Source organism: Amblyomma mixtum, chromosome 3, assembly GCF_055824585.1.
Source record: "Amblyomma mixtum isolate Tamu chromosome 3, ASM5582458v1, whole genome shotgun sequence".
Lineage (NCBI taxonomy): Eukaryota > Metazoa > Arthropoda > Arachnida > Ixodida > Ixodidae > Amblyomma > Amblyomma mixtum.
In genome coordinates this window covers 288,751,208-288,778,477 of record NC_143014.1, presented here as the reverse complement: position 1 = coordinate 288,778,477, position 27,270 = coordinate 288,751,208, and the positions used below count along the sequence as shown (strand labels likewise).

At 48.6% G+C, this 27,270-nt stretch overlaps 1 protein-coding gene across 1 annotated transcript in view; it reads left to right on the top strand.

Moving 5' to 3' along the window:
• Positions 1–27,063, top strand: part of LOC149355113 (uncharacterized) — a gene marked incomplete at its 5' end in the record, with an annotated part of 32,219 nt that extends 5,156 nt beyond the window's left edge. Inside the window, 2 exons of the mRNA XM_089576067.1 lie at positions 12,531–12,830; positions 26,995–27,063. Coding sequence (XP_089432193.1) covers positions 12,531–12,830; positions 26,995–27,063 — 369 coding nt within the window. The remainder of the gene's footprint in view (positions 1–12,530; positions 12,831–26,994) is intronic.
• Positions 27,064–27,270: the final 207 nt, after the last annotated feature.

Sequence of the window (27,270 nt, the reverse complement as noted above, 5' to 3'; positions counted from 1 at the left end):
ATCGGTACCGGCTTCAGCACAACCAACAAACTTGTGCTTTCAACACTTCATATCACGATTTTAAAACTGAACGTTGAAAATTAATTGCTAGGAGGCAGTTATCAATGCTCTAATACCAAAGAATACTGCCCCTTGCCTCTAGAGCGCCAATTTTGAAATCGCGGAAATGCGCTGGTCACTCCCCAGGCCATCGGTTTGGCACGAAAAGTGGAAACCAAGTCAGGTGTTGAGGAGGGCGTGCTCCATCAATATTTTTAAGTTCCCCACGCATCACTACGATCTCTGTCCGCGCGCCTTTAAAACAGGAAATCGCGATGCTGTTGGCGTACATAAGCGGTTGATACGCCCAGTTTCACCATGGCGCTCCTCTCTTCCTCACTTCTTACCAACGTTGCGTTTTACAAGTGGAGTTTAGAACCTGCAAGTCGCGCACACAACTTTTAGCAACAGTGGCGTCGCTGCTCTGCTCACGCCGATGTGAAACATGAGCTGCATTCGGTACAGAACTGGTTTACGGCACCAATCCTGAAAAAGTGCCGCTGGTGCCAGCGCAGTGCGGAACTGGTTCCGTTGCAGTCTACTAGTAGTTCCGTGCTGCCGGCGGGTGGGTGGATGGATAGGAGCGTCGCCTTTGAAACGAGGGCAGTTGCAACTATGCTCGGCTTTCTTCTTTATTTTTGTTTAACTGTGTTGTAAGTTGTTATAAAAATTCGCCATTTCCTTTCAATATGGTTTCCGACACTTCTAACCTCACCTCTCTGCCTCTGAACCACCAATCTTCCAATAGCTTTTTGTTACCTTCGACCGCAGATCCATTTACATGACCATTGTTATCTCTAAACCCTAGGGCCTCAAGAAGAGTGACGGCGCATGCCTGCACCGACATCCGGATAGATAACATCACATATGAGTATGAGGCGTTCAATTCTTTCTACAGATATACCACACACAGGGCCGGAATATCAAGGGTTCAAAGGGTTCAAAGGAACCGGGCCCTCCATGCTTAGGGGGCCCCACGAAGGCTGGACAAAATGGCGGATTTCATGGTTTGGCCATAAAAGTAGAATCAGTTTCCTGCTGGTTTCCCATGATTGAAACAGAGAGTATCTGTTGAAATAATGAATGTGTAGAGGGCGCGAAGAGGAATCCACGCGGCCGCAACGGCGCTGTGGTGGCTTCGGTATGTTCGGTCACTCGAGAAGCCTCGCACATCCGCATCGCTCATTGGTTACGTGAAACGACAGGCACAATTACGAGCTGCGGCATCACTCTCTCTCTTCCTCACTCTACCTCCGCGCGCAAAAAAGCTTTTCATCGCATCATATGCTTAGCTCATAGCTCCCGAGTCAAAAGAAGAAAACTGCACCGGGCCAAAAACCCATGCTTCGCGCAGAGCGATGGAGCGGACGGGGCTCATCCAGCTGATCAGCGCACAGACTAGTTCCTAGGCGTTCTGGGCAGCAACAGTTCAACAGTTTCGGAACACGCAATGCGAAAGCGCATAAAGAGCGGTTTCGGTTTTAAACCTCGTTTCATGCACTGACAGCAAAAACAAAATGATCGGAATGAAGTTAACGTAGAGGTTTCTAAATTATATTGCCTTTTCGGGATAATGCAAACTCCTAATGAAATTTATGTGACAGCAATACGCTGGATACTCGATCAAAGAGAACTGTTTAATAAAACTTAACGATGGTTCTATGAGGATCTGCAGGGCGGGAAGTACGTTGGTGCTGTGTCTTTACTCGGCCGCGTCTCCCGTTTGCCTCTCCCTCCCAGCCCGCCTTGCGGTGACCCCCGCGTTTGGGATGTGTTTCAGGTGCCCTTCGATCGGCAGCTCTTGTTCTCGTGCATTTGGTTCTTCCTGCCGCACACCGCGCGATCCGTGGAGAGTCGCATATGCGGGGTGCACAGTCCGATGCTGGGTGACTGGCCTGGGCGAAAGATTGTTGCTAGCTCCGGCATCTGCCATCGCTGCTGGAAGCACCTGAGCTGGGGCAGCGGAAATAAAGGATAGCAGGCAGTGTGTAGAAGTCAAATGAACGAGGTGAGGGGATAGTAGAAAGGACAGGGGGAGAGGTACACTGGTAATAAAACTATTTACATATTAACGAATTAAAATATATACAGGTCGCGCGCGCGCGAAGGTCCCCGCCAGAGCTTTAATTGTTTTAGGCCCTTGACACGTCCGTGTGACGTATAGCAGACCGTCAGGTATCCCGGACCGCAGTGCGCCCGAAATGTGCAGCTGACATATGGTATAGAACTCTCCCATTATAGAAGGAGTGATGATTTGGTTATTCGCTGCCGTCGTCATCTCTTATTTCCTACTAGTGGGTTTTGCGGAGACACGAGAGAGGAATATCCCATGGAAAAGGATTTATGCACAGGAAATGTCTACAGCACATACATAACGTTTTGCAATGAACTGCCTGGCTATACCTCGGACCCTTTACGCGGCTCCTTGAGCGTGACTGTCCACGTAGCTCGAGAACGAGAGCGATGGCGGTTAAATACCGTGCCAGTCGCAATCCTCTTCACTCGTGAAAGAAAAATACATAAACTGCATCTTCAAAGATCATCACTTTCCAGCTGCTCTCTCCCTGCATGCAACCATGGATCAGTTGAACGTGACACTTCGAGCCGGCCGGATGCGTGCACTACGAAGGTACCTAACACCTACCTCTGCCGCATGCAGCGATCATCCCGGCAGCGCGGCACTCATGCTGCACGATTAAAGAAAACGGACTGAAAGAAACGGCGCACATCTCAGCAAAAACGGCTCCGGAGCGACGTTCCGTTCCGGTTCGAACTGGTTCGGACTCGGTCGAACCGGTTCAAACGGGTTCAAATGGGTTCAGGACAAAAAATTCCGAAACTAGATGAGTTTTAATCAACCTTGTTATGTTCCCCCCGGTGAAAGTGGTAGACAAATTTTAAAAATTCCAGATTTGTAAATTGCGAGATGTCTTAATTTTATACACTTCAGTGTACTTTCCGCTGCAAAAGATAGAAATCTGCGGCAAGAGCCGTAAAATCAGATGAACTAAATTTTTTAAATAGGCTTTGTATGCGGTAGAATCCATGTGATGAGGTAAAGCTAAAAGTTGTTGGATTTAGCGCCTACAAAACCCTCCAGATTCGGCAGTTCCGGAGACACCATCGCGTGAGTAATAGGCATCTCCTGAAGCTCGTGCCCTTTGGAAATTTCTGCTTCGCAGAGTACTTACGCGAGCACTGTTAGGGCCACCGCGTGCGGCCCCTACGTTAGCGCACACTGCTGAGAAAAGAAGCTGCCCTGCATCAGCAGTTATCAGAGAGAGACATGTTTCCGTCTCCCTGTAACCTACCTGCCAGTCAAATCCCCCCCCCCCCCCGGCACACCTCCAACATTTATCTTTTGAGCAGCCTAGCAGTTAACTTGAAACACTGGTCATCCTGGTCACGGCACCAGTTAAGTTGAAACACCGGATCTTCGTCGGAATGGCTGGTTCGTCTATGATTGTACGTGGTTAGCAGTTCGAAGGGCACTTCGCGCCTTCGTCCACTCGTCCAGCGACACGTTGCCGGTTGGGGCAGCCACTCCAAACTTCTTGATAGACAAAACTTATTTATTGAAGACTGGAGCAAAAATTCAGGCAACAGGAGAAAAAGGCGGTTGAAAGAAAGGCTGTCTAAAAGTGGCCGAGGCTGGTACTCGGCGCGCTAGTTTGTTTGCGCGGGTCCCTGTGCAGTAATGCGCCGCGTGGGGATGTGGCGGAAGTTTTGTCCGAGTCCCACCATACCACTTCGCTGGGGGCGGGGGTCCTTTGTCGTGCTGCTTGGTCGGCTCGGGGGCGAGTCACTTCGGCGCTTCAGTGCAGTGAGCCCACGTGTGCCGAGTCAAAACGAGTGAATGATCCCTAATGAAATGTGAGTTGTGAGATGAGTGAGTCCAGATCAGCCGTGAGCCTAAACGAGCGAGGGAGCCCAGATGAGTCGGTAGTCGAAATGAATGAGCCGGATGAGCCGTGAGTCGCAGTGATTGCAAATTAGCTTTGAGCCTAGCTGAACTTGATTTCGTGAGTTCGAGTGAGCGCGGGCCTAAGTGAGTGTGAGTTTGAGTGAGCTCATAGGTTTACCAAACTTTTCTGAGTGAGCACTCGTGATTTTGCTGAGGTATCGCTGCAAAGGTGTAGCAAGTGCCGCAACGTACGAGGTTATTATAGAATGTCTGTGACTTCTGTGGGGCACTGTCAAAGGGAGCCTGTGCGTCGACAGAATTTTTTGCTCCCTTGATAAAGTCTGGCGAATCCGTCATGTACCTTTTAACGCGATATTGTTTGGGAGCGCGCGTCTCAAAAAATGAAGGGCCACTTAAGCTTCTACTTAAGGATATGACGCGATAGCGTTATGGATTTCTTACTTTATATTCATATAGGTCCTTGGGAGCCCTGGTACCACTCCTGGCGCAGTGGTGCAGCGGTTAAGCGATGCGCCATTGCCCTGCGATGGCAGGTGCTCCCAGCGGTGGGCCTTGTGCAGTCTAGGTTGCCGTTCCCGGGTGACCAGTCATTAATTTAACTACCACCTGTGGGCAGCTTGCTCACAATCAGGTGGGCAGGCTGTGTGTGTTGCACACACGGCGATACACGGCTTCATCTAGAAGAGTGAAGCTATCGCTTCAAAAAACCCGGTGTCGTCGTCGGTGTCGTCGGCGCCGTTGACCGTGAGCGAAAAATCCCCAGGGAAGCAACCCAGGAAGCAGGTGGGCCAACTAGGTCCCGTAACCTTGTGACGTCATCACAGCCTGCCTACCGGGTTGCGAGCGAACTGCGCACTGCGGCAGGTGTCCGTTAAATTAATGATTGGTCGCTTGGCAAGAGCAGTCTGGAACGCACAAATTCCATCGGTTGCAGTGCCTGTCGTCCCAGGGCAGTGGCGCATCATTTACCCGCTACACCACTGCTCCAGAAGGGGCATGAGGACTCCCAGGGAGCTATAAATGAATGTTAAGTAATGAAATACCAATTCTTCATATATAGGCATTAACCCATTACCTATCGCGTCATACCCTTAAGGTGGATCAGCGTGTGGATAAGAAGGGGTGCGGCGGCGTCGCGGCGGCGGCTGCGTATAGCCATGCAGAGGTAGAATTGCCAGCTGTGTGACACCGGGTTACATCACGCCCCAGCGCGCGACGACTGCGTTCACAAAGTGAGCGGGCAGGCTTACGCCTTCTCACGCGTAAGCAGTCACTTAATTGTCTCTGCCGACTTTTTTCGTGGTAGACTATAATTTTCTTGAGAGCTTTCGTGAGAGATAAGTGTCCCCTCTAATTTTTGTCCACCAACTTGCTTCAAGGTTCTTATTATTCGAAACCACGAACAACCCCTTAGTGACAGCTGTGCTTAGTAGGCGGAAGTGGTCATCCGTCTTTTCTGGATTTGGTCGTGAGAGAATTTAGTGCTAATACACTTCGCTTTCGCTAATACTCTTCGCTTTCTTTAGAATACCTGTACAACCTCTCCAGAAGACAAATGACAAAGGTTCTGATCGGTCACTACTTCCCCTACCCATACGTCTGCAGCCTTACCTAGCCCTTCTTGACACCAGTGTTTAATGCGAGTTCAGCGGATGTAGGTTCAGCCAGCCACAAAAGCCTTTTTGAGACTTTAAACACCTCCCTTGTGCGTTAGGACGTGCGTTAGGACGTTCCTTCGCATCAAGGGGCGTTTGTGCCATGGTCAGTGAATTGCTGCCTGTGCGAGCAACGACAAACTATTGAGCAATGAAATTATTTTTGGGCCCGTGATGCTATGTTATTTTGGAACTTTTCATGTTAGTACGACTTTTTAGCGTGTAAAAAAGCCTCGTGGTGGATAAACACGCAGAACCGCCGCTCTGAACGAGGTCTGCTCAGAGAACAGTGCATTTTAGCACAGCAGCTTGGTGCTGAGCAAGTTCAACCCCCTGACTAGCTACTCTTTCTTGAGGTGCGTGCCTTCCGGAATCTTGTAATTATTCCGTGATGGTGGCGTGATAGTGATGCGAGACCGCATGTTCAGATTCCTGAATTCGACGCGGTCAGGTAAGGCTAGAGGAGGGTCAGGGAGGGTTTTGATATTCCATGCGAAAACAATAAAAAGAAGCTTTGGAGATGGCCGAGTACCCTAAGACAAAGGTAAACGAAGCTTTTGCGCTGCTTCTGGTATGAATCCCACCAGAGGTTAAAATATGGTATTTTTTTACTGCATTAGCACTATATACTAATCCCCAAAAATAACCGCGGTGTGAGTGTGTGCATGCGTGCGCTTGGGCGTGTGCCGCCCCCATCCTTAATGCACACTCCGGTGTGCGCACATCCGGGCACCCACTGGCAAAAATGAATCTTCATTAACCTGAACACCTGACCTGAACACCTGATTAACCAGCTGGCTATTGGCATCTATATTTTTCATAAGAACAATTTCAGCGCATCTGCATTACACAAAAAACTATTTCATAGGAATTGCATTTCATTAAAGTGGCATCTTTCTGGGCGTAATCATTACAATCGCTATTTAATTTTTTTCTTGAGTATCTTATCGCTTTAACAAGCCCGCCTTTTCTTCCTTATCTGCGTCAAGTGTAACAAGGAATGTTAGTACGTGGGCAGCTTGCTCACAATCAGAAAAAAAGGAACCAAATTACACATCCTTTATTTCGTAATAGTAGCAGTAGCACCTGGGGTTTAACCTGTCGAAGCGACACGGGACGTTGAAGTGGATCGAGAACTCCAGAGTAACGGAGACGAGCGGGGGTTTTTCAGCGTGCACTGACATTGCACACCACACGAGCGTTTTTAAAATTTCGCCGCAATAGAAATGAGACCCCGCGGCCGGGATCGAACTGGTCACTTGGGATCAGCAGCCGAGCGCCACTAAGCCATATTTTGTTCTTTATTAAACTACGAAACCATCACAAGGGCTTTTATTTGGTACCTGATGTCTACGACAACGAATGACTCCGAAAGTAATTGTTACACAATGTGCACGGTTGGGTCGTTGACTAGATATATGTTTCACACATTCATGGTATATGATACAAAGAAAGCGAAGCTATTCTTCCTCGGTGGTTTACGCAAAAAAGTGGACAAATGAAGAGAAAGCTTCAGATTGCTTGCGAACTTTTTGTCAAGAGGACCGGTATTCGTCTGAGCAAAGCGCTCACCATTGGCGGTATTTAAATAGAGCTTTCACTCGGGGGGGGGGGGGGGGAGGCTTTATAATTTAGAGCACTGGTAACAATTTGGTTAAAAGCATAAAGAAACATCTAAGAGAGGGAGACTAATAAAATGAAGATTGCACATCAGTCTGGCGTACAATGCTTTAGAATTGCCTAAAGCGCATTACAAAAGTGTCATTTAAGTTTCTTCCTAGACATCATACTTCCCGCATTTTTAATTTCGCACAGGCTGGGTGCCATTTTCGCACTGTCTAGCTTTTGGTGGGTACTGCTGCGCTCTACATCTCACTTTGTCTGAAAAACCAGAAAAGTATGCCGAGTTGCAAAAAAAGTGGTACTGAACCGAGTCCCGAACCGGTACGGAATGGTTCCTTTGAATCGTTCCGGTTCGGGTTGAGTTCCAAGATGGCGAAAAAAATATGGGTTCGGTTCGGTTCCGGTTCCGGGCAAAAATACGGGTTCAGTTCCGGTTTCGGGTTCAGGTTCGGTTCCGGTTCGGTTCCGGTTCGACACTCTGGCGAGCGGACTGAGCGGACTCGGTCAGATGAACGTCTGCTCTCGTCGAGAGGCGATAATTAACGTCTCTCTTTCCTCTGGGCCGTGTGGCCTCTCTTAAGCGATGCTTAATTAAACAAGTTGTTCTTGTTACTCGACGCCTCGTCTTTTGCCTGGACCCTCAATGCTTTCTGCTGGGCCTCGGGCCGCTCGGCTGACGGCCCCGGACCGTCTTGCAACAACTGATGCCAGCGGTCGGACGCCACATGTAACAACTGGTGGCAGCGGTCTGGGATGCCATTTCTAACAGCATCAGACGTAATTAATAGGTACGAGCTTTTCTAACTACTGCTGCGACTTTCGGCAGGCTTAGACTTTTGTTCCTCTATTTTTACCGTCTTTAGAGTCTGTCAAGATTTGCCTATTAGAGTGAGTGAGCGCCGCCGTGAATAACTTGAATTAAGATGCTTAAGTGTGCATCCTGTTCTAAAGATATGCAGACAATAATAGCCTAGAGGTCTATGTTGTAAACTGAATTACCGCTGTCTTGTCTTCGTATGTGATCTGTCAGGATACAGACCCAGGTCATGTGGTGGCAGAAGTTGGTAGACAGGAAGCAGCAGAACCTTGGATTTTAATTGCCGTGCTAAATTTCTGTAATATAACTCAAAAATATGTTTTGAGATTATTTCTCATTGTTGCGCTTAATGAAAACTAATTCTATAAAACCACACTCCGCATCAATTACTTATGGCTTCGTAAATTTGGCTTGCAGGTTCTGTGGCTCTGTACCATGCCGCGGTAAAAAGAGCTCTCTGGCGCTCAAAAGCGCCATTTGGCAACAGTGAAGAAAAAGCACCTTAGCGACACTTTAAAAAATGCCTAAGCTTTCTAGCTATTTTGCCACCGACAAGAGCACGAGCAGCAATCCGTCGACCAGTGAGGCGGTCGAGTGAAGGTGCCCAAGTAGACCATGCACTTAGCGAGACTGTTTGTGACGAAACAGACGCAAGCGAGGCACTCTCGTCAATGGCGTTGAAGTGAACTGCCTCAACGAGTACGTTTGAACAACCAGCTTCATCGGACACTGCAATGGAGCCTGTTCCTCCGGAGAGAAGCAGCTCGACCGAGACAGATCAGCCAGTGCTTGGTGACGGTCCTTGCACGTCCACGGATCCCTCAGACTGGTTTCCCCTGAACGCAGTTACTATCAAGTTTTGGGTAGAACAAAACCAGGATGTATGTGATAATGCTAGAAACATGAAAGGTGATTAATCTCGCTCGAAGAGGTACTTTCAGCCAACTGACGCGACACCGAAAGGCTACTACCGCTACTTCAAGCAAGAAATGTTCTATGTTCATCGCACCAACGGCGAAGTTGTCTTATGCGAATAGATGCTCCACAGTCCCTCTAAAAAATCCGTATACTGCTTTCCTTGTACCCTGATGTCGGCAGGAAAGGACCAGTTTTCGGAGCCAGATGGGTTCAGTTCATTGAACAAGGCATATGCGAAGCTGAAGGCACATGAGGAAAGTCAATGTCACAGACAATGCGTGCTTTACCTGTGCGAGCGACGTTCTGCTAAAGCCTCAATCGTTCGATCCCTTGAAGAACACTGCTCGGAACGGGCAACTTACAGGAGAAATGTCCTTCAGCCCGTGGTTGCTGTTGTAAGATTTCTGGCAGAACGAGGGCTCTCTCTCTCAGGGGATCTAATGATTTAATCGGATCTTCCCAAAATGGCAACTTCCTAGGGTGTCTTGAACTGATCGCCAAGTTTTCCACAGTCCCTCTAAAAAATCCGTATACTGCTTTCCTTGTACCCTGATGTCGGCAGGAAAGGACCAGTTTTCGGAGCCAGATGGGTTCAGTTCATTGAACAAGGCATATGCGAAGCTGAAGGCACATGAGGAAAGTCAATGTCACAGACAATGCGTGCTTTACCTGTGCGAGCGACGTTCTGCTAAAGCCTCAATCGTTCGATCCCTTGAAGAACACTGCTCGGAACGGGCAACTTACAGGAGAAATGTCCTTCAGCCCGTGGTTGCTGTTGTAAGATTTCTGGCAGAACGAGGGCTCTCTCTCTCAGGGGATCTAATGATTTAATCGGATCTTCCCAAAATGGCAACTTCCTAGGGTGTCTTGAACTGATCGCCAAGTTTGATCCGTTTCTCGCTGCCCATAAAAAAAAACTTTGGAAATGTTGGACGCGTCAAGACATCCTACCTCTCCTCAACCATTGTGGAGGAGGTTGTAGAAGCTCTTGGAACTGAAGCCCGAAAGAAAAACACTTGCGAGGTTGCGAGTGCCAAGTACTTCTCTTTCGGTTGATTCTACACCTGATTCAAGTCAAATAAACCAGCTTACAGTGGTGATTCGCTACGTCGCTAAGGATGAGCCTGAAGAACACTTTCTCGGATTTTTACCCATTACCAGCCACAAAGGGGAACATCTCGCGAAGTCAACACTTGACTTCTTAAAAAATCTTGGAACTTCCAACACTGTCGTGGCCAGTCATACGGCAACGCAAGCAACATGGCCGGCAAGTACTCCAGCATGCAGGCGCAATTTGAAAAAATCAACCCTCAAGCTAATTTTATCCCTTGCGCTGCCCACTCAGTAAACCTGGTCGGGGCACATATGCTGTAGATTCTTGTGTGCAAGCCGTTAGTTTTTTCGGGTTTGTACAGCGTATATACGTTTTATTTGCTGCATCTACTCATCGATGGGCTGTACTCAAGACCCACCTGAAACAAAACGCGACAGCGGTAATCCCAAAACAAGTCTCAGACACGCAGTGGTCAGCTCGAGCGGATGTAGCGAGGGCTCTCGTGGCCGGCTCTAAGGAAATCATAGCCGTCTTGATGCAACTATCAGAGGGTCAAGATGAGAGAGGAGAAACGAAGCACGAGGCAAAGTGTTTGCTGAAGACAACGACAACGTTGGAAACTGCACTGATGGCCGAGTTTTGGGATAGAGTTTTGCCACGTTTCAACGCCACCAGCAAGGCACTTCAAAGCCCAACGCTCTCATTGAATGCTGCTGTCAGCCTGATGTAATCGTTGTGGGATTATGTATCCGGCTTAAGAGAGGTTCGATGAAATTGAAAAACTTGCGAAGCAAGCGTCGGACAATGCTTCATGCAAGGCAAGCCCCCAGAGAAAACCAAAACAGTCGACACGACACGACAGCGCTGAATGTACAAGCAGACCACAGACGCAAGATCCTTCAGCTAAATTTCGCTGTGAGACCTTCTTTGTCTTGATAGACAACCTCCTGCATACGCTCACAGCTCGCTTGAGCGCTTACACCGAAGTCTGGTCGCAATTTGCTGTTATTGCGGATTGGAAGACCTTTTCCATAGCACACCGGTGGCTTAAGGCAATGTACCTCGTCACAAAGTATCCTTCTAAACTGACCGGCACATTTCCCGATGAGCTTGGGCAGATTATTTCATTTGCGAGCAACGAAGGCTGTTCTTCTGCGACAGACATGCTGCAACTTCTAATTCGAGGAAAGCTTGAAGGTTCATTTCCGGATGTTCATGTCGCTATTAGACTTTTTTTGTGCTTGAGAGTTATGAACTGCACAGGCGAACGATCATTCAGAAAACTAAAACTCATGAAGAACAGGCTTCGATCAGCGATGACTGACAGCCGCCTGAGCGATTTGTCGCTGCTAAGCGTGGACGGAGATTCTGAGGCAGGTCAATGAACATCTGATCAACAAACTCTCCCTGCAAAAGGCCCGAAAACGCTTGTAGAAATATGAATGCCTTTCTTCCTTTGCTTAGATGAGGAATAGAAAGAGTAAACGTCTTATCAAAATTCTTATTACGTTTACACGCCCAGTTAAGAGTTGAATTTCTGGGAAATGGATAAAGTATTTTCTACAATATGTAAAAGTGTAAAATGTCTGGAAAAATAAATTTATTCCGTAAGTTCAAAGGAGAAAACGGGGTGTGAAATGCGAATGCACTTCCTTCCATTTTAAAATTGTATATTGCGTGTAAAAATGTAAATGTATTGCATATTTCAAGGTGGACAAGATGTGCATAAATTTAAATGCGTACACTGTGTATTTGAGCGTGTTATTAAAAGCATTTTTGCGGAAGTTCAGTATCGTTCTAATTTTCTGCAGGGGCCACCTTTTCGAAAAGGTTCAGCCCTCCCGCATGATGAGAGCATTTGTATAAAAAACCGTTTATATTACGTTTTGCGCTAAGTCGGCATATAGAATATGCGTAATATCACAGTTCAACGAAACACTGCTTTGAAGAGCTTAAATTCGTGTTGCTGGGTGAACTCACCAAATAGCCAGACGATTCCTAGTGAATTAGCTATACGAATTTGCAAACAGTTAATGAAAACGATCCACCTCTCTACTTCAACAGTGCTCACACGCAGACAATCAAAGCGCGCACTGCCGAATTGGCGAAGCAAATAACTACTCGAGAAATCGATTTTTCAGTGCGCGTTCTGATTTTCGATGGGGACGTTTTTTATGTCTCGTTATCACATTGAATAGTTCAATCCGATCACAGTCCGTCCGCGTGCTCTACGGGTATGTAGATGTCCAGGCGTTCTTCATAAACACTGCGGAGATTCTTCGAGTAAATGCGGCATGTGTTCGCTGTACAGAATTATTAAAAGCGTCAACTCTCAGGAACGACGAGAGGGGCAGGTGAAGCAGAAGGGGAGGGGGGCTCTTGTTTCTTGAACCCGGCCCTCAGCACTGTTAATCCGGCCCTGGACGTGGCCGCGTTGTGCGCGTCTGCCTACCGCTGTTTGTTCACCCCATGGCTCGCAGACTCGGCTCCGCTGTACAGGTTCCTGGCCTCCTCGTGGGTGTCTGGCCGTTGCTAAACAAGGAACCAGCTTCATCAACTGCAGGGGAGTCCACACCAGGGTCAGCGCGCCGTCTTCATCTTAGCGGTCACCGGTCTCAAGGCTCGCCCAATGCTTCTTCTCTGCCCGGTTCAGCCACCGGACACACGGGGCACTCGGCGCTGGCGATGGGCGGCACAACCCGGCTCCAGGACAAGGACCGCGGATGTCGTGAGAAGCACCCGCAGGAGAGTCCACCCATCCCGGCAAACCCGTCAGCCGATCTCCTAGCGACCACCACGGTAATGCATTTTCGATTGTTTATTCCCTAGTTCCTGCGTTTAGATGCCCTGGCAACAGTTGTAGACTGTTTCTACATCGGACTACCCCGCGTTATTCAACAAAACCGGCTAAATGACCAATTTGCACGTCGTCTCTTGACCTTTCAATTGCCGCCAGCATCCAAGGTCTGGCCCGCCGTCATGTCCGGAGCGAAACATCGGGTTGCCGCTTCGTGCTATGACGGCTCGGCTGGCGGTGACATTTACGGGGCCGACCATCACCACCAATGTCACCAGGGTTATGTGTTGGTCTAAGGAACACGATGGACTGCAGTGCACTAGAGACAGGATTTCTCCGCGCTGCCACGGGGGTGTCTTAGGTGCTATTAGGCGAGTAGCGTTCCACAGCCTTCCTACATTGCGCGTCCGCTTTTAACAGGGGCCCGCATGCGGCTCGTAGCATATGGCTTCAAGAAGTGCGGAAGGAAACACGCATGGATCTCTGCTGCGTGCTGTTGTGCAGTCTGGTGAATCCTTAGCCTTAATGTGCGCGCCCCAGGCTACCAGAGTGCCTGAATAACAACAAGAGCAAGCCAAAACGACAAGATGTGCGACATGGATAAATACAACCAGAAACATATCCGCATATCATTTTTGTGCTCGGTTCAAGTATATTATCAGGACTCACGAATTTGTTTCAAGTAGAATGCGGTCTCTACAAAAAACCGCAACGAAATAGCTTTGCAGAATTAGCTTTGCGGAATTAGCTTTGCGGAATTAGCTTTGCGGAATTAGCTTTGCGGGAGGGTCTTGCACTAAACGGTTGCTTTGACCGGTCAGTGATTCGTTCCACCGTAAAACTTAAATCCACCTCGCCTGGTGAAAGCAACTTAAGGCCATTTAAGGTTACAGTGATTCAGGCTGATTACAGCTGACAGTTTCTGATTACTTACGGCTACAATCTGTCCTTTGGTGTGCGTCAGAGGTGTGAGTGGGACAGCGTCCTTGTGTAACCTCCACTGAAATGCGGTTGCCGAGCCCGGCAATTAAACCCGCCCCCACGTGCTCGAAGCAGGGTAGCATATATCCTTGGAGCAATCTCAGTAAACAACGCTAAACTATCTCTTTCAAATACAATTGACCTTTTAAGTACACCAGTGTTTTTTTTTCATTTTCTCTCTTTCCATCCGCTCGAAACTTTTCATAACTCACACTCAACTTTTAATACGCCCTGTACATAATAATATGGAAAGTATTAATATTTAATATGAAGAGAATCGAGCATGCTCTGAAGAACCGAGGTAGCCTAAAAACGGTCAAGAGGAAACTAGGCATAGGAAAAACCAGATGTATTCGTTCAGAGACAAATAGGGTGATATCATATGGATAAGATAGGTAAAGGAGCCGAACATTTCTACACAAATTTATGCAGTAGCCAATGTAATCAGGTCATCAGTGAGATAGTCAGTGGTGCACAGTACTGAGAAATCCCGTCACTAAGGAAGCAGGAAGTAAAGAATTTTTTAGGAGCAATGAAAAATACTGGAAGATATCTATAGGAGGTGCACAGCTACCATAATCCTACATCAAGTGAGCAATAAAATTCTAATAAGAAAATGTGACCAGCAGGAAGACGTGATCTCGCCAATGCTATTCACCGCCTGTTTATAGGAGGTATTCAGAGGCCTGGATTGGGGACAGTTGGGGATATGAGTTAACGGAGCATACCATAATAAATTGAGATTCGCTGGTGACATTGCCTTGCTGAGTCAGTCAGGAGATGAACTGCAAAATGTGACCAATGAGTTAGGGAAAGCGGTACTGTGAGTATAAAAATTAACATGCTCAAAATGAAAGCAATCTTCAATGGTCTTGGAAAGAAACAGCGCAGTTTACGATTGGTATATATATATAGGTAGCGAGGTGCTGGAAGCGGTAAGGAAATGCGTCTACTTAGGGCAGGTAGTGACCGCAGATCCGAATCACGAGAGCGAAATACCTAGAACAGTAAGAATGAGGTGGAGAAAAATTTGGCAGTTCTGGACAGAAACATTTTTCAGCGAGAAACTGTTTATGAACGCCGTTTTTACATATAATGGAAGATTTCAATATAGGAATCGATATATCCGCAGCTCACACCACGGCAGTGGTACATTTTTTTATTAATGTTTTTGCTAGCGTCCAAAGCTTTCCCCATTGATTTTCTATGGCAGTCTTAACTGTTCGATGAGATCGATGGAAACACAAAAAATTGCTACATATCAGAAGAATGGACCATTACTTTCCATATTTCCATAGCAGTATCGTACTGTTTTTGAATTTTCAAAATTTTTTATCGGAGAAAGTTAGACATGGATCATGACTGGCACTTTAACAGTATCCCTCAAGAAAAAAGTAGTTATCTGTATCTTACTGGCACTCACTTATAGAACAGGAACATGGAGGCTAAAGAAAAAGGTTCTACTTAACTTCAGGACAGCGAAGCTAGCTATGGAAGGAAAAATGATAGGTGTAACGTAATGATGTAATGATGCGTGATCTTTGTAATGATGCGTAAGGCATTATTATATATGAATTACCATGTGATATTCTTCTGCAACCACTAAATAATTCGTATTCGAATTTCTTTCTCGTGTTGTTTCAGTTCCAACAGCTGAACGATGACTGAAGTCAAAGTGTGGTTATAGGTTACGCGAGACATGAAAAAACTGCAATATCATCGTTGCTTCTACAGTCGCTGTCATTCCGGCTCTTGAGGAAGGCTGGTCTCAGCACTATAGTGAATTAAACGAAGAAACGATTATATCGCCGTTTTTCCATGCCTCGCGTGACAAATAACCACCGGCCTTTTGACGTCTCAGCCATCGTTCGGATGCTGAAACAGAAAATGCATCTCAGAAGAATTCTATCAAATTATTTAGCGGTCGTAGGCGAATACCACGTGGTGATTCAAGCACAGTGGCGTCTTCCGCATCATTGTAGAGAAGTAAACATGCCACCAAAATTAGGTGTCTATCCTCCTTTAAAGAGCCACTGCCCAAGGTCCGGACATTTTTGAAAAACAAGCCCACTGCATAGATGAGGCATCGAAGATAACCTCTGCAAAATACTAGAGCCATGCGCGCCCCGAAAAGCTGCGAAAATTCAAATCAAAGCCCGCTCGTTCTTTCCTATAACAAAAACGGGCCCGGCCCACTACTCTGAACCCCGCTGACGTCAAGGGGGGCTACTTTCGCTAAAGGCACTCCATTGGTGCATCGTTCTGACTGACGGGAGAAGGTTGGGCGTAGCCTTGGCATCGCGTCGTCTGCACAACGCTTTCCGCAGCGCCTTCTGTTCTGGCTCATGCCTACAAACATGATGGCGCAAATGCAAGCACAGCTGCAGACGCAGATACAGGCACAAATACAATGTATGGAAGCACAGATCACCGCCACACTGCAGCAATCACGGACGGGACAGCAAGTACAGCAGCATCCACACCCCCAGTGAGAGACCTCTTGGTCTGGCACTGGAACTGCAACGGCTTTACCGGCAAGAGAGCAGTGCTGCAGCAACACTTGCAGCAACTAACGAGGAAACCAGACGTCATAATGATTCAAGAAACACACAGCGAAGCAACGCCGAAACTACCGGGCTACCGGTCGCACGACAGCCCGCCGAGCAAAAGGGACACGTCCAAGGGCAAGGGCAGAGGGGTCTGCACCTTAGTTAGGAGAGGGATCACCTTCGTGGAACACGAAATGATCGGCAGAAGCGCCATCGAACACTGCACGGTGGAAGTAATCACGGGAAAGAAGAGGAGGGAGAGCACTTTCCTGGTGAACGTCTACAGCAACCCGTCCCACGGACAACAGAAATTCAAGGCACTGTTCCACAAGGCAGCTTCAGTCGCGGGAAGCAATACGCTCGTAGTGTGCGGAGACTTTAACGCACCGAGCCAAGACTGGGGCTACCACAGAACGACGGTCAAGGCGAGAGAGCTGATGCAAGACGCCACCGACGTCGGACTGAACCTAATCACGGATCCGGCCTTTCCCACCAGGATCGGCACATCTGTTACGAGAGACACAACTCCGGACCTTACCTTCATCAAAACTGAAGGAGGATCAAGAGAAGCGAAATGGAGAAACACGGGCCAAGAGCTGGGCAGCGATCACTACATCGTAGAGGTCGTCATACTGCTCGAAGGCCAAGGCAACACCGGCATAAGAAAGCATCGCATTACAGACTGGGACGCCTTTCGAAAGGCGCTACCCGCGGTGCAAGAGGACATTACGGACATCGAGCAATGGGCGGCCAACGTCGTTGAGACGACGGAAGGAGCCACCAAAGAGCTAGAGACGGACGAACGGATAGACAAGATGGACAGTCGGCTGGCCCACCTGATAGAAGTCAAGCAGTCCATAAAGGCGAGGTGGCAGAAGCGACGAACCAACCGCAGTCTAAGGAAGAAGATCGCCGAGCTCAACAGGCAGATCGAGGTCCACTGCAGGGTGCTATGCACCCAACAGTGGAACGAGGCCTGCAACGAAGCCGACGGACAGATGCACAAGGGCAAGACGTGGAACATGCTGCGGCACCTCCTCGACGAAACCAAGACCAAGGGCCACCAACACAACAACCTGGCCAGGATCCTACACAAGGCAATCTGCGAACACGGGGAGGACGAGGTCAAGCGGCGCTTGGACGCCAAGTACCTGCCGACCACCCCCACGGAAAGACACCCGGATTACCAAGGCAAGGAGAACGAGACGCTAGATCGCGACATCCAGACCTGGGAAGTAAGAGTTGCCCTGCAGGAACTCAATGGAAGGTCTGCCGCGGGTCCCGATCGAGTGACCAACAGAGCGCTCAAGAACCTCAACGAAGCGGCCATCGAAACGCTCACGAACTTCTACAACAAGTGCTGGCAAGAAGGAAGGCTACCCAAGCAATGGAAAGCAGCCAAGACGATCCTCATCCCCAAGCCTGGCAGGCCGCCCAACATAGAGAACCTCAGGCCGATCTCACTCACTTCGTGCGTGGGAAAGGTCCTCGAGCACGTTCTCATGAACAGGTGGCAGCGTTACCTGGAAGAATCGGAGCTTTACCCAAACTCCATCATCGGGTTTCGGAACAAACTCGGGACGCAAGACGCCATGATCTTACTGAAAAACGAGATCATCGACGATACGACGGGCACCAAGGACAACAGAGCCGTACTCGGGCTGGACTTGCAGAGCGCCTTTGATAAAGTGAGGCACTCGGCTATCCTGGCCCAAGTATCCAGGCTAAACATGGGCAGGAGGACATACCAGTACATCAAAGACTTCCTGACGGAACGAACCACCGAAATCTGTGCGGGAGACCTACAGCTCGAAGAGAAGAAGCTGGGCAGCGTCGGAACTCCGCAGGGGTCAGTGATCTCCCCGCTACTCTTCAACCTCGTGATGATCGGGGTGGCCACCCGGCTAGAAGGAGTAGCGGGAGTCCGGCACACCATCTACGCCGACGACGTGACGCTATAAGTACCGGGAGGAAGCGACGGACACATCGAGACAACGCTGCAAGAAGCGGTCAACGCCATCGAGGAGCAGCTGGACGGGTCTGGACTCGTTTGCTCCCCGGCCAAGTCAGAACTGCTGGTGATTCCCCCGAAAGGATCGTGCAGGAAAAGAAAGAATATGGAAGTCAAGTACGAGCGTCCCAAGATCACGGTCAAGACGGCGGGAGGACAGGTAATACCGGAAGTCGAGAAGATTCGGGTACTCGGGCTGCTCGTCCAGCGAAACCGAGTCAACGGTGAAACGGTCAACAAGCTCGTGGGCAAGGCGGCTGCGGCAATGAGACTCATCAAGAGGGTGTCCAACAGAAAAGCGGGGATGAAGGAGGAGAGCCTGACTAGGCTCGTTCAATCCTTCGCAGTTAGCCACATAACGTACGTGGCCGCCTTCCACAACTGGAGGCCGAGTGAACGTAACAAGATAGACGCCACCATACGCAAGGCGTATAAGGCGGCACTCGGTCTCCTCGGGAGCACGAGCACCGAAAAATTCATGGCGCTGGGAGTCCACAACACGCTGGACGAAATAGCCGAAGCACAGAGAACGGCGCAACTCGAGCGTCTCTCCGAAACGAGAACCGGAAGACAGATACTGCGGGACCTTGGCCTCGAACCGAGGGAAGGCAAGCAGCAGAAAGACGTACCTATACCAGATAGCATCAACAGAAAGCTCAGGGTCTTCCCGATCCCGAAGAACGTGAACCCCGAGCACAACAGGGAGCGGAGGTTGGCGAGGGCCAGGGCTCTCGTGGACCTCCACGCCAGAGAAGAAGGCGCCGCCTACGTGGACGCGGCAGAGTATCAAGGGAGCACCGACGCATACGCGGCGGTGGTTGTCGGGGCATCGACGGGTTCAACGAAGACCGCGGTGAGCGTCCGGACTCGAGAAGCGCACCGGGCGGAGGAGGTGGCCATCGCCTTGGCCGTTTCCGACCCCGGATGTACTACAGTGTTGTGTGACTCTAGAACGGCAGTGAAGAACTACGCCAAGGGTAGGGTATGTAGTGAGGCCGCGCGCATACTGCGCAAGGCCGAAGACATCGGACGCAACAGTCCTGTGGTGATCAAGTGGTTTCCGGCCCACATGGGCAGTGACGTGTCGGTACGCGGAAACGTGAACCACAACGAGACGGCCAACTCGGCCGCGCGAGGACTAACCAACCGCGCAGCTGAAAGTACGGCCGATTCGGAGTCCTGGTCGCGACGCAGTGCCAAGGACAAGATGACCACCTTCAACGAAATAGTGAAATGGTACAGACTGAACAGACAGACTATGCCGCCACCTCACCCGGGGCTTACCCGGAAGGAGGCAGTGTTATATAGACAGTTACAGACGGGGTCCCTGCTCACCCCGGTGCTAGCTAAGCACGTGTGTCCGAGTGTGTACGCGAGTGACATATGCAGACTGTGCGTGAAGGAGAGAGCCACCGCGGCTCACATCCTTTGGGACTGTAGCGTAAATCCGCGCGAAGCCAGCGAGAAGACGACGATCCCGCCGCAGCTAGAGGCTGCAACGAGGAGCTGTGATCATAAGACACAACTCAAGGCCGTCCAGCAGGTCTCGGCAGCTCTCGAGAGGCAGCGACCGAGCGAAACCGAGGAGAGGGGGGCGGCACCCCCAGGAAGGGGGCGGCGGCCCTCTCGAACCCGCGGAAGTAGCGAGGGACGTAACAAGACCTCAAGGAGCACAACGCACGAGATTGACGTAGTGGCCGCGTCGCGGTAAAAGCTTGTCCTCCCTGCTTGGAGGGAGCCTAACCGACTCTGCAGGCTTTCTAAATAAAAGTTGTTCTCTCCCCCCCGAGGGAGCGTGCGGCGACAGCCTTGAACCCTTGCCATAAAAAAGTAAAAAATAGTAAAACTGAGGGGCGGCCCCCTCACGGCGGAGGTCAGAAAGGCACCCAAGGTCGCACAACTGCCTGCGCTGCCGCGGGGCCTAGCCGGGGCGTCTCTGAGGGACGGTGATTCCAACTACGGTGTCTCTATCAATGTGTGGGGAAAACAGGAACCCTTCCTTAGCTGGTTAGCCGAGCTGACAAAGAGCTCCCTGGAAAGGACGATTAGAGCGTTTTTTTGGCGATGTGGGGAACGACATCCATTCCTCACTCTTATCCGCCTGCTCATCGATCACTCTTGTCCGAGCGTCCCACCGTTTGTGAAGTACCGGCTACTCTCTCGTCTTTTGCTTACATATGACATGCACTGATGACAGGAGGTACGCATCTGTGCCAAGAACTTGACTTGCAGTGCGAGTGGAGAGGAGGACGGCGGTGTGCTTGGCTTGGGCATGGGCGCATGGGACAGGTCGGAAGGAGAGCCCCAACGGGAGAGGATGTGCATGCTCTTACCGAAGAGAGGGTGGTGTTGTGTTTGTTTTTGATATTGTTTTCTTAACGAGACCCTGGGTTTGAGGCTGAGCCCAACCCACGGGGTAGGTTTATGCTGGATTGGAGAATTGATGCTTGGGGCGGGCCACTTGAAATGACCGCCCCTATTTCTTTGTTTGTTACGGTTATAAAAACCAAACTGAACGAATGGAGACCAGCCTGAGCTGGGGCTCTATGCTTAGCATGCAAGATTCTGCTACTTAGGCTCTAACCTGGATTGGAGAATTGATGCTTGGGGCGGGCCACTTGAAATGACCGCCCCTATTTCTTTGTTTGTTACGGTTATAAAAACCAAACTGAACGAATGGAGACCAGCCTGAGCTGGGGCTCTATGCTTAGCATGCAAGATTCTGCTACTTAGGCTCTAACCTGCTAGGTCGATGAGTAAAGTAGCGCAAAGTTTGTTTTTCTTTTTGTAAATTCATTTCTGCTGTTCCCAGTTTTCTATTTGTACATGTATGCTGTAAACAGTGTTGTAGGCGTTACCGAAAAAAAGTAGCCGAATACGTTACTCGTTACACTACAAGAAAAAGAACGCGGTACCGTTACCGAAAAAAAGTATCGCACGTTACTTTGCCGTTACTCCATGGCCATAAATTTTAATCAGTGCGTCTTCGCTGTAAGAACTCAAGATAATAACTTTATCAAGCTCATAATTCATATAATTCAAACTTCACAAAGAAAACAAAGCTGAACTCAACAAATTTACAGTAATTCTAGTGTGCTTCTGCTTACGCAATTACGCGGAAATTGTGTAGCAATAAAGAAATGCTTAAATGTCATAGTTCCGGAAAAAATACATTTGCGCACATAAACAATTTTTTTTACTTCAACCTGCATAATTATCGCAAAAATGCGAGTGTTTACGTCAAGGTGTTCAAGTTCAGCTTTGCTTGCTTAAGAACTCAATAACCAGAAACGTAGCCGCAGTTGCAGATAGAAAAAGCCGGTTGACTGCAATCCCCTTTTCTGTGCTGTACCATTGTACTCTTTCGACGGCTCTCTTGGGGCCATCTTGAAGTAAACTGGCGACATTCCTGAGTTTACTCACAAGAGGGAACTTCTTCCACAAAGAATGCGAGAGTGTCGCCTGGAGACGAGATGTTTTGGTTGGAAAACAAACTTACGCAGAAACTGACTTACAGATTTCTGCAAATGGTCCATTGGTGGCTCGGCATGCGTCCACTCTTTAGAGAGTTGTGTGTGTGAGTGGTTTGGGGGTGAGGATGAGTGTGTCAGTGCGTGTTCGTGCTTTTTTTTTTAGTTGAGTGCGTCGTCAAGAGCAGCTGTTTTTTGGCATGCATGCGAGCCGCAACAAGGGTCGTCGAAAACACCGGTAGATTTTGTTTATTTGCAACATCATTTTCGGCGTTTATTTTTTATAAATAGAGGCGGAGGGGGCAATTGAAATAAAAAGAAACTAGTAACGTGACACCTCACGTTACCGAAAAATGTTAACGTAATTACGTTTCCCGTTACAGTTCCGAAATGGTACCGAGTACGTTACTAAGTTACCGCAAAAAGAAACGCGTTACCGGTAACGCCGTTCCTTGTAACGCGTTACCGACAACACTGTATCTATGCTCTTCTATCTGTCATCATCTGCTAGATTGCCTCCTGGTCTTTCTCCACGCCGAATTCACTAGAAGAAGGGTTTGGGAACCTTCCTGGAAGAAACGAACAGAAGATCTTAAATTCAACAAGATCTGAAACTTTACTGGCGTCGCATCTAATGCGAAGGCAAGAAAACAGATGGTCCTTAGGGGTAACCGACTGGATTCCAAGGGAAGGAAAGCGCACCAGGGGGTGGCAGAAAGGTAAGTGTGTGAACGAGATTAAGAAGTTTGCAGGGATAGGGTGGCTGCAGCTGGCATGAGTAAGAGTTAATTTGAGAGATATGGGAGAGTCCTTTGTCATGCAGTGGGCGTAAGTCAGGCTGATGATGATGATTATGATGTGCACGTTCCACATGTTTTTATTGCAGGATTTACGCAGAGTCACCCATGTAACACATCTCAGAGACCTGAGATGACTGTTGGAGACGAAAAGGGGGACAAAATGCGGCGCCATTCGACACGCGATTTCCTCGGTCAAGGACCCTTGTACATGTGTGTGTGCGCCTGTGTGTGCGTGTGTGAGTGTGTGCGCGCGAGCCGACCAGGCGGCAGGCGCCCGAAAGGGGCTCCCGTGGCCGTCCCCCCGCGACCGTCGCTGAACCGGGCGGCAGGCTTTCCGGGAATACTACTATTCAAGGTCGGAGAGGTGGGAGCGGCGGCAGAAGAGGGAGAAAGGAGGACTCGGCTCGGCATCGAAGGGACAGTGCTTTGTGAGACACTGAACGAACAGGTCGTGCTTCCAATCTCTCTGTAAAGTTTTCTTCCTTTGCCGTTCGGCCAATTAAACCAGTTAAGTTTTACCGGAGTTCCTTCATTGTGAACGAAACTAACGAACGCGTACGTAGAGCACGTACCCTCTAACGTACAATACAAAGTTTGGTGCCGAAAATGAACATTATTAGCGCTTAGCCATTCTCTTAGCCCGCAGCTTTCTTGGCGCCCTAAAACTATCATCATATCATCACACCTAGCGCGTCTCAGTGGAAATGGCGGAAATTGATGTGGTTTCCAGCCATTTATTTATTTATTTAATTCATTTATTTATTCATTCATTTATTTCACTACTCTCAGGGCCAGAGGGGAGTGGGTTACACACGAAAGTGAACAAAAAATACAGCTGTAAATAGACTTAAAAATTAGACTTAAATGAAGCTCACAGAAAAAACGAACAAACAGGTTACGACAAAACATTTAAAAAATTAACAGCGCATATCGCAGAATAAAAATAATAACAAAAGCAGCAGCATACAAGAAAAACAAAAACGACAAGAGAAATCACGTTCAAAAGGCACTAACATGCGCGCATATAAAACAAGTGGAACAACCGTTAAAAAAAGATGACAGTGTTAAAGGGCAACTCCGGCGATTTTTCGATGTGCATCGATTGAAATGAAATTTTAAGTCTGTATTCTTTATGATAGTCTGATGCCTCATGTAAAATTTAGCACCTGAAACCGGCGTAGTTTTTCCGCAAGCGAATTTTGAAGACAAGCGCTCCTCGACGCGAGCGGCACCCACTGATCGAGCAACTTCTACAGGCCACCCTGTTCTGTGACGTCACTGGCGGGGCGGCGTGTCAGGCTGGTTGGGCGCGCGCTGGCGCTGGAAGTGCAGGGGAAAATTGAAAATTGGTTTTGAGGAATGTAAATGACGCAGTAATGGACACGCGAACCGCGACGTAAGGGAGGAGTGAAAGAAGAAAGGAAGAAAGAGGTCCGTAGTGGAGCTCTCCGGAATTATTTCGACCACCTGTGCAATTTCGCGCCATCTCAACGTGCCGGATGTGATGTGTACGCCAGAGTCATGGGTCACGGCAACTTCTGTTGTGCTGTGGGGTGCACAAATTCTTGATCTGTGACAACGGGCGTGATCTAGCGTAGGTTTCCTAGCGATAAGAACCTTCGCGATAAGTTGGTGAGAGCTGTCCTCTGTGTAAACTGCTCTCCGAGGAAGCATACCCGCTTGTGCTAGCGCTAGATTGCTATGAAGACAGCGTGTACTTCAAAGAGAGCTTTGGACTCGCTAAGGCTTCGTTCAACTGGCGCTTGAAGGCATATTCTGTGCCAACGTTATTCTAGTACAACCGTCTATCGCAGCGGCCAGCTGAACGAAGCGCGGCCGTCAAGAAGCGGTATGTTGGATCGTAGAACTGTAGCTGGCGTGAACTCACTTCGAAAAGCTCGCCGTCGAGATAAAGCTTCGCAGAGAGGACTGCTGGTGATGCATGCCCCTGTAAGGACGTTGTGCACCGCGGCAACGTTCCGGCAGCAGATTCTTTCATCAGGCTGGGTCGGCCGGCACTGGCCACACGAACAGCTGTCGGCGGGTGCATCTCATTAACTTTCGTTCTGACGACTCTGTCACAAATGCATGCACGAGAAATGACTCAAGTAGTCACTTCTCCGAGTTCAGACCGTCTCCGTGCTGCAGGTGACGCGGCCTGTGGTGTGACTCGGCTGGCTCGCTCGGCGGTGGATCATACCTAAAAGGTGACTCGTCCAGTCCAAAATCGTCGAATCAGTCGTCTTATAAAGACTCGCTGGTCTCGGAAAAGCTGTCCTCCGCGCTTTCAGTCATGTCGACAGCGCGGCTCAGGGTAGTTGTGATATCTTCGGGGGCTTCACAGCGCGGCGAACCCGCTCGTGACGTCACAGTCAATACCGCACGAAGGCACCTCCCGGTTTCGGTTTTGCGGTTTCGGTTTCGAGTTTTGCGTTTTTTGCTGTTTAAAAATTATGTTACGGTTGCTTTTGAAAACCTTGTATCGTACACATTACAGGAGGTTCCCAGGAACACAAAACAGCCATTAACTTAAAATGGCTGAAAAATCGCCGGAGTTGCCCTTTAAGGATTCTCGAGTTTATGACAGTAGCAGGTTGGTTAAAGCAGATTTAAACGTAGAATTATCAGAAATTTCGACGATAGATCCCGGAAGGTGATACCAGCTCACTGACGTACTTGGTATGAATGAATTGTGATAATGGTTGGTTTGGCATGAAGGAATACCAACCTTATGACGATGGTGGTTTGGTTTGGTGTATGGGGTTTAACGTCCCAAAGCGACTAAGGCTATGAGAGACGCCGTAGTGGAGGGCTCCGGAAATTTCGACCACCTGGGGTTCTTTAACGTGCACTGACATCGCACAGTACACGGGCCTCTAGAATTTCTCCTCCAAAGAAATTCCAGCTGCCGCGGCCGGGATCGAACCCGGGTCTTTTGGGTCAGCAGCCGAGCACCATAGCCACTGAGCCACCGCGGCGGCCTTATGACGATGGTCAATGCGATGTGAAATGTAAAAGGGTGGTAATATCATTTTATTCTTAAGAATGGGATTGTTGTAATAAATCTTATGGAACAGGCAAAGACGGTATATTTTCCTACGTTGTGACAGCAGGGTAGTGACAAGCTTGTTTTCATAGTCGTGACGCTGGAGTTGCGATGATAATTTGAAAGAATGAAACGAACCGCCCGGTTCTGGACGGATTCCAGTTGATAGATGAGCCTCTCCTGACTGGGGTCCCAAACAGATGCAGCATATTCCAGTTTAGTACCAACTAACGATTTATAAAGAAGTAATCTTACACAACTAGAAGCAAGATAAAAATTGCGGCGTAAAGTAGCCCAGCATGCGATTAACGTTGTTAGTTATATAATCTACATGCGTGTTCCATGAGAGATTAGAAGAAATAAATACGCCTAGATATTTGTAACAAGACACAGATTCGATGCTGCTGTTATTAAGATGATACGAGGGCAGTGAAGTATTACAACGAGAAACACGCACGTGCTTGCATTTCTTAGGGTTTAGTTCCATGTTCCAGGTATTAGCCCAGTCAAGAACATGATCGATATCGGACTGAAGAAGAGTTACATCAGCGTCACTGTTAATTTCGCGGTATATGACGCAGACATCTGCAAAAAGGTTAATTGATGAACGTAAGCTAATAGGCAAGTCGTTGATATATATTAGGAAAAGCAAAGGCCCCAACACAGAGCCTTGTGGTACGCCTGACTGTGACAAATTGTGAACGATCAGTAAGAAAAGAATGCAACCATGCAAGAACGTTAGTATCAAGATTAAGTTTGCTTTGTTTGAAAAAAAAAAGCAGTTGATGTAAAACCTTGTCAAACCCTTTTGAAAAATCTAGGAATATACAATCGACAATGGAACCCGAGTCAAGGATGGAATTCAGATCATGCGTAAACGATAAGAGTTATGTTTCACAGGAAAATGACTTACGAAATCCATGCTGATAATCTGTAAAAAAGGCATTTGACTGTAGGAATGATGCAAGGTGAGAGTAAATTACATGCTTCATGATTTTGCATGGAATCCTCGTTAGAGAAATGGGTCTATAATTAAGCGGTGAATGTTTATCACCAGACTTGTGCAAGGGAATCACCTTCCCGACCTTCCAGTCTTTTAGGTATGCAGCAGAGCGAAGCCTGATAAAACGGAGCAAGCAGCATTTCAGTTGGGAGGTGATGTCAAATATTACTTCCTCCTCTCTTGCTGTGTATAATAATGCAAGCACATGAAATGTTAAGATCCAATTCCTTTCTCTGAAACTGACGCTTGATTAATCCTGCCTCGAGAAGTGTCTCTAAAGTTGCTGATTACTTCTTGTATACGCAGCGTGCGCCAGGTCCAGATGGTGGCTACCCGGTGTTCCCAAAGAGGCCCGGGACTTTGCTGACGCCTTAGCGGCCTGATTTTATCCTTTGAGAAATATTCAGCAATAAAGATATTTAAATGCGTCAAATTAAGGCCTTGTTTATTCCTGCTACATCGAAACAAATTAACTGCATCTGGCGTTTTGAGGACCAGTAGTCAAAACACTTTATTTTCGACAAATTGCGTCCGAAAGCCGCCAAGCGGAGACCACCTCTTCGAAGCCTCGTTCAGCGTGTA